The 7,151-nt window shown below is 37.1% G+C and overlaps 2 protein-coding genes across 2 annotated transcripts; both read right to left on the bottom strand.

Moving 5' to 3' along the window:
• Positions 1-3,624, bottom strand: LOC111784527 (the record flags this gene model as incomplete). Its single annotated transcript, XM_023665197.1, is given in 7 exon segments — positions 1-95; positions 178-254; positions 342-446; positions 2,565-2,670; positions 2,778-2,840; positions 2,910-3,081; positions 3,409-3,624. Coding segments are annotated over 7 exon segments (692 nt in total), but the record flags the coding sequence as incomplete, so codon positions are not given.
• Positions 3,625-5,723: 2,099 nt separating this feature from the next.
• Positions 5,724-7,040, bottom strand: LOC111784524. Its single transcript, XM_023665195.1, has one exon. The coding sequence runs from the start codon at positions 7,038-7,040 to the stop codon at positions 5,724-5,726; it is 1,317 nt and encodes a 438-aa protein (XP_023520963.1).
• Positions 7,041-7,151: the final 111 nt, after the last annotated feature.

Genomic DNA, 7,151 nt, shown 5'->3' with positions numbered 1-7,151 from the left:
AATGAGCATTCAAATCTATATCCATAAGTCTCAAGAGCTTCTCCTAACTGAGCATAGGTTGGAAACCACTCGATTCGGAGATGCTGTTGATTTACCTTGTTAAGAATTATAGATAAGCCTCGAAATTGATAAAACGAAAATAAATAAAAACCATGTGGTCAAAGGAAAAAGAGAGACCTCATTTGTTGTTAACATGATATCCCTCCAGAAATCACAAGCAGATGTACTTAGTTCTTCTCTTGATGAATATAACACTGAAATATCAAAATAAACATATAAAAAAGAAGTAATGATACTGTTTGGAGTTCCATAAACATGACTGAAACAATAGATGAACTCACTTAAATTGAAAGTCCATATGGCAAGAGGTTTTTCTACACGATTCGTCACAGAAACGAGCGTTGAAAGCCAACCGTTTACCAATAAACCTTCAAGGAAAGCTTCACCTGTAAGAACATATCAAATAAATATTATCAGTAACTTATTTAATTAGTTTTTGATAGGCTTTAGAGTTTAAGAAACATCATGGTTTTCCTTTCTTTTCTTCTATTTTGTATGAAAATGAATGAAATTCTATAAGAATGGATATAACTAAGGAGCATTACAAAAGTATTGGATAAATTATAGATGAGTGTTAATAAAAAGCAGAACTGCAAGACAATTACTCTATTTCCTCGACTTTTTCTACAACTGACCCATAAGATGGGGGACTTCTTTATCATTTTTTCCTGTTCTTTCTAGAAAAAAAACGAAGGGCCAAAGATCATTCGAAATTTCTTTCAACCAAAAGTACGGCTCCCATGAGAATCTAAGCATCTCTTAAAAATTCTCCCACGACTTCACTCTCAGAGGACAGTTATGAGATCTCACATCGGTTGGAGAAGAGAACGAAGCATTCTTTATAAGAGCGTAGAAATCTCTCCCTAGCAGACGCGTTTTAAAAACCTTGAAGGGAAACCCGAAAGGAAAAGCCCAAAGAGGACAATATCTGCTAGCGGTGGACTTGAGCTATTACAAATGGTATTAGAGGCAGACATTGGGCGATGTGCCAGCGAGGTGGCTAAGCCCCGAAGGGGGGGGGGGTGGACATGAGGCAGTGTGCCAACAAGGACGTTGGACCTCGAAGGAGGGTGGATTGGGAGGTTCCACATTGATTGGAGAAGAGAACGGGTACCAACAAGGACGTTGGGCCCTGAGATCCCACATCAGTTGGAAAGGAGAACGAAACATTTTTTTATAAGGGAGTGGAAACCTCTTCCTAGCAGACGCGTTTTAAAAACTTTGAAGGAAAGCCTAAAAAGAAAAATCCAAAGAAGACTATATCTATTAGCGGTGGGTTTGAGCTGTTACAACAGAGTATCATAATACAGTGCAAGTCTTCGCTTGCCTTCTCTCAAAGGATGCACTTACGATAACAGAGACAAGGAAAGGTGGCTTCTTTGAATTTATAGATAATATAATGTAGCCTCCTAAGCAACAACTCTCATGCAAAGAAATGGACTTCTGAACCTCCACATCAGGCCCTCAAGTCCTTTATTGCATTAACTTTCAGAGTAAATCTACCAGAGAGCTTTAAGGAACCAAACAGAGTCCCCATTACCTGAAATAGTATGATACCATCTAAAGAAGGAAAAGGAAAATTCAACAAACAACCATATTATCTTAGCACTTATCTTTAAAACAATATTATCTTAGCACAAAGTTTTAGTGACAAAATCCAGAAATAGTTGCGAAAGGGAACTCCAAGAGCCGTAATTAATACATATGTTTATTTGTACTCTGCTCAACCAAACCAATTCAAGCTATATTTACTAACAACGATAGAGTCCTAGGCTTGTTAGAAACCACGACTCTCCACAATGGTATGATATTGTCCACTTTGAGCCTAAGCTCTCATGGCTTTATTTTTTGTTTCCCCAAAAGGCCTCATCCTAGTGAAGATGTATTCCTTACTTATAAACTCATGATCAACCCCTTAATTAGTCGATGTGGGACTTCTCACCCAACAATTCTCAACAATCCTCCCCTCGAACAAAATACACCATAGAGCCTCCCCTAAGACCTATGGAGCCCTCGAATAGCCTCCCCTTAATTGAGGCTTGACTCCTTCTCTGGAGCACTCGAAGAAAGGACACTTGAGTCACTTTTGACTACACCTTTGAGGCTCACAACTTTTCTATTCGACATTTGAGGATTCTATTGACATAGCTAAGTTAAGGGCATGATTCTGATACCATGTTAGAAACCACAACTCTTCACAATGATATGATATTGTCGACTTTGAGCATAATCTCTCATGACTTTGTTTTTTGTTTCCCCAAAAAGCCTCATACCAATGGAGATGTATTCCTTACTTATAAATCCATGATCAACCCCTTAGTCAACTATTTTTTATATAACAAAGATGTGGAGGAAACAAAAATTGAACTCTATAACTTTAGTATTTATTATACAAGATAAAAATAGTGATGGGTATAAAATAACTCAATTAACAAAAACTACAAAAAAAAATTAGTACATGATTGGAGAGATTAGGAGAACTCAAACATAAAGGAAATACACACCTTTCTCCACGGTGAGATTCACCAAAGAGTTAACTTCATTATTCAGGAATGTTTGCAAAAGGTAGCAATTTTTGAGTTCAGGACTTTGTAATGCTGGTGGGGGTTTCTGCAATTTACATGCATAGAAACTCAGCTTCACAAAGAAGACCTCTCATATGAAGATATTTTAGACAATCAAAAGCATATAAGAAGCTGTAATGTTGAACCGAAAACCTGTTCTCCAAAAACGTTTAAGCCCCATATGGATGTATCTTCCTCACCTCCCAATTGATTCATCTACACAAAACATTCTCCCATCATTAGTGAAAGAAGGCTGATAATTCTTGGTCGCCAGGCATAATTTACCTTATTTTGGCATTCATCAACAACTTGGGACACCACAGCCTCTTTGCCAAAGTCCTCATCATCTGAATCGTACTTCTTTTTCTTCTTTGCCTGTTTAGATTCTTTCTCAACGAGTTTGCATTTATCCTTGTAATGATCAGTGAGAAGATCATCTAACCCGATAATCTTTTTCCTAATTGGTAAAAATATAGACATCAAGGGCCATTGGTGCTCAGAGAGCTAAGAAGAATCAGCAGAACGGCTATTTCTTAGCTTCCTTTATAGAGTAANAGGGCCATTGGTGCTCAGAGAGCTAAGAACAATCAGCAGAACGGCTATTTCTTAGCTTCCTTTATAGAGTAAATATGCTACTATTGGAATTGCAACACAAATTTGAATGGAAAACAGTATGGAAACGAGAACCCAGATGAAATTAGAAATGAAAAGAGAAACCCATGTCAAAATTATGAAAAAGAAAACACGAACTAAAGGATTTGGGTGATTTCGGAGAGAATGAAACCTCTTCTTGAGAGAAACAGGGGAACTGAGGAGTGGGTCTTCCGACTCGAAGTCTAGCGGACCATCCATTTCCATGGCTTTCAACTAGTCGCTCGCTCTCCAGGCATTCAACGAGGCTCCGGAATTTGAAACAAAAGCGCCAAAATGGAAGCGAACAAGGCACTCCAATGGCGCGTCACAAGTTGAACATTGGCGCTTCGCCCAAGTGCCGGCTTTTTTTTTCTTTTCTCTATTTATTTATTTTACCTATTTTTTTCTTTTCTCTATTTATTTATTTTACCTATTTTTTTCTCTCTAAATTTCGTGAGTTTCAAAATGGATTCCGTTGATTATTACATTTCTGGTATCCATTTCTAAAGTTATAATTGTTTTATTGAAAATAGGGGAAGGTTCGACATAAGTGAGAACTAACAAATTTGGAATTAGATAAAACATTGGTTATGGCCAACCAAGTAAGTGGTCTTATTATCGACATGGTTAGAAGTTGATGCTTGTATGATGACACGTGGCTCATGGTTTTGCACGTGTCATATGCTTGATATATGTAAAATGTTTGTAGATTATATGACTAAGATGTGTTTATGAAAAACTATGATATGTTTATAAAATGATATAACTATGATATTTCTGCGATATGATATGTTAATGTTATGAACGTGTTATGATGTGATGTGCTGATGATATGATATATGTTATGGTGTAACACGTTTGACGATATAATACATGTTGTGACATGCTTTATGAAATGATACGCGCTATGATATAATATGATATGTTGAAAGATATGTTATGTGCATGATATGAATGATACGACATTCAACCCCGATATATGTCTTAAAGGCTATGTGGTAAATTGATATGAAATAAAGGAAAATGGAAGAGGTTGTTATACATGATTCAATGAATAAGAATATTGGGACCTCGTGCATCATTCTATATTACATGCATTGGGGAATCTCCCATTTTACGATGGTATGGACGCGTACGTTATGAGACAGGAAAACGATTACTATTTTATCATAATGCTGCAATGATCACTATTCCTACTGTGTGTTCGATAACAGCACCAAAGAATGCTAATCCGACCAATCCGACCAGGAAAGAGGTCTAGGAGGTGTGCGAACCAACTGATAGGTCTATACTCGCACGTGTGGGGGCGTGTGTAGAATAGTAAATACACATCCAATTACCTGTTTAGGATAGTCGCCAAAGAGAATACAGATTTAAATCACAAGTCCCACTCATGCATCTAACCCCAATTGTGGACCACTTATATTCCTTAAAATACTCAAGTTATGTATTATTTCTACTTCATGTAAAGACAAGACACCCTTGTACGGTTGACGATGACATCGTAAGTGGAGAGCACGACACATACATAGGATATTTGTATTTAATTTCTTAGACTTTGGGTTAGAATAGAGTGTTTTTACTTTTAATGTTTATTTATTTAGTATTTCATTATGTTGTTTTAAAGACATTTTCGAACACGTAAGTTAATAACAATGTTTTATGATGAAGTTTCAAATAATTATTTTCGTATAAAATGATTACGTTATATATACAGAAACGACTTAAGGCTAGGTAGAAATCTAAGGCGTCACACTTTGTTTCAAAAATAATATTTAACTTTTAAAAGTATTTAAAAAATACTCTTCAATTTTCAAAATTTAAAAAAACCTTTAAACTTTTTAAAAAAACCTCCCTAAAACACCAACATTTTAAAAAGTTCGAAAATACTTTTATTGTCAGTACTACAATACACTGTCCGAGATAACTTATGAGGTGTGATAGATGATTTTTATCCATATATTATATTGACCGTAAATGGTGTTTGCTATTTTTAAAACTTCATGAGTAAAGGGTATTTTTAAAATACTATTAAAAATTTAAAAATATTTTTAAAATAAAAAAAACTAACCGTAAACTTATTTTTTAGATTTGTTTAAGTTCAAGGATGTTACATAGAAATTTTTGAAAATTTATGTGTAATTTTGAGAGAAAGTATAAACTTTCAAAATATTTTTATTAATTTAGCCTAATCCAAATATACAGGTTGAAGGGAAACTAAGATGAGATTCATAAAAGGAAGAACTAATAATGAGAAGACGAGCTCTCTATATGAACAAAACTTAATTCACAAAATAACTTCAATGATCGTAGACTGAGATCACCGAGGCTATACATTTACATTTTCATTACGATGCAGAGAAATGAGGTTGCCAAATTTGGAACTGGTGCATCCCACATTCTTCAGTTGAGTTCAAATCGAGTGCACGTTGAAAGAATTCGATATCCAACCCAACTTAACCCAAATCACGACTTGATATTAATGCTATGTTTGTCAACAAGTAAATTGCCAATCCTCGTCCTCTTCTCATCGAGAGTATAAAACTCCATTTTTGTCTTCAAAGACTCCATGTCTTCTCTAAACTTCTTGTATATATCCCCTCTATAAAACTCCCTCGTCCTCTCCACCAAAATCAACGACACCAACGCTACAAAAAACGTCAACCCAGCTAAAATTACGAACGACTGTTCATAACAAGAATGGCCTTCGCAATGAAGCCCACCTATACCAGCGGAGGCCTTGGCCATCTCATCATAGAGCCTCCCAGTGACCATCACATTCAGAATATAAGACCCAATTGGGCAAAACAATTGGCCAAAATTAAACAACGTGGAGTAATGTTTCAGCCCAAAAAGCTCAGAAATCATGGCGAAATGCAATGGGACTTGAGCGCCCAATGAAAACCCAATAACAATGGATGCAATGTATAGCGAATCATTGAAGGGGAAGGCTACCAAAAGATGGCCAATGCAGGAAACCAAGAGGACAAGCGTGAGCATTAATGGCCTTGGGAATTTGAATTTCTCGAGTAAAATGTCAGAGACAAACCCAGAAAAGATTCTTCCGGCGAAGTTGAAAATACTAACCAGAACGATCAATGAGTTGATTGTTTCAGATGGGTAGCCATGGGATTCACCGATCTGGCGGAGATTGTCGATGGCGGTCAAGCTAGCGCCGACGCCGATTAGCATGGTGATGCATAAGATGAGCATATCGGCGCTGAAAATGGCTTGAGGAATGGTGTGGTCTTCTCCTCTGGAGGGTTTGTTGGAGGAAGAAGAAGGAGGATTTGGGGATGTTTGCGGCTGGTGAATCCCGATCGTCCGTTTGTTGAGATTCCATAGAACGATTTCTTCTCTAATGGCGATTAACAAGGGGAGAAGAAGCAGAGACGCGATGGCGGTGACGACGGCGGCGTGGGCGGATTGGTCGAATCGGATTCGTTTCTGGATGAAGATCAAGGCGGCGAGAAACAGAGCGAGAATGACGGAGACGCAGAGGAAGTGGACGAAGACTCTGAACTCGTTAGGGTGTTTGACGGCTTTGATTTCTCTGATGGTGGAGATGAAAATCAAAGAGATTAAAGAGGGGAGCCAGCCGAGTAGCAGAATTAGCGACCTGGTATCGTCGCCGTAAATGGCGGTGTAAAGTTGTGTCATGATTGCTCCGCTTAGACCCACGAACCCCTTCGCAAGCCCCAACATTACCCCTCTTCTTTCCGGGAAGTTCTTCACGCACGTGACTAGCACGCCTGTTGCAGTTTCGACAAAAACAAATTCCATTAAATTTTATACTTTCTCTCCAAAATATATTTAAATTTTTAAAAGTTTAAATCACATTTTATTTCAAAAATACTTAAAATTTTATTAATTTTTTTTTTCAATTTTTTAAAA

This window comes from Cucurbita pepo, unplaced genomic scaffold, assembly GCF_002806865.2.
Source record: "Cucurbita pepo subsp. pepo cultivar mu-cu-16 unplaced genomic scaffold, ASM280686v2 Cp4.1_scaffold000223, whole genome shotgun sequence".
Classification (NCBI taxonomy): domain Eukaryota; kingdom Viridiplantae; phylum Streptophyta; class Magnoliopsida; order Cucurbitales; family Cucurbitaceae; genus Cucurbita; species Cucurbita pepo.
This window is presented reverse-complemented; position numbering and strand designations above follow the sequence as displayed.

Bases quoted from the DNA above. Each gene is read 5' to 3' on its own strand.
- LOC111784524 (XM_023665195.1), bottom strand. From the start codon at position 7,040: ATGGAATTTGTTTTTGTCGAAACTGCAACAGGCGTGCTAGTCACGTGC.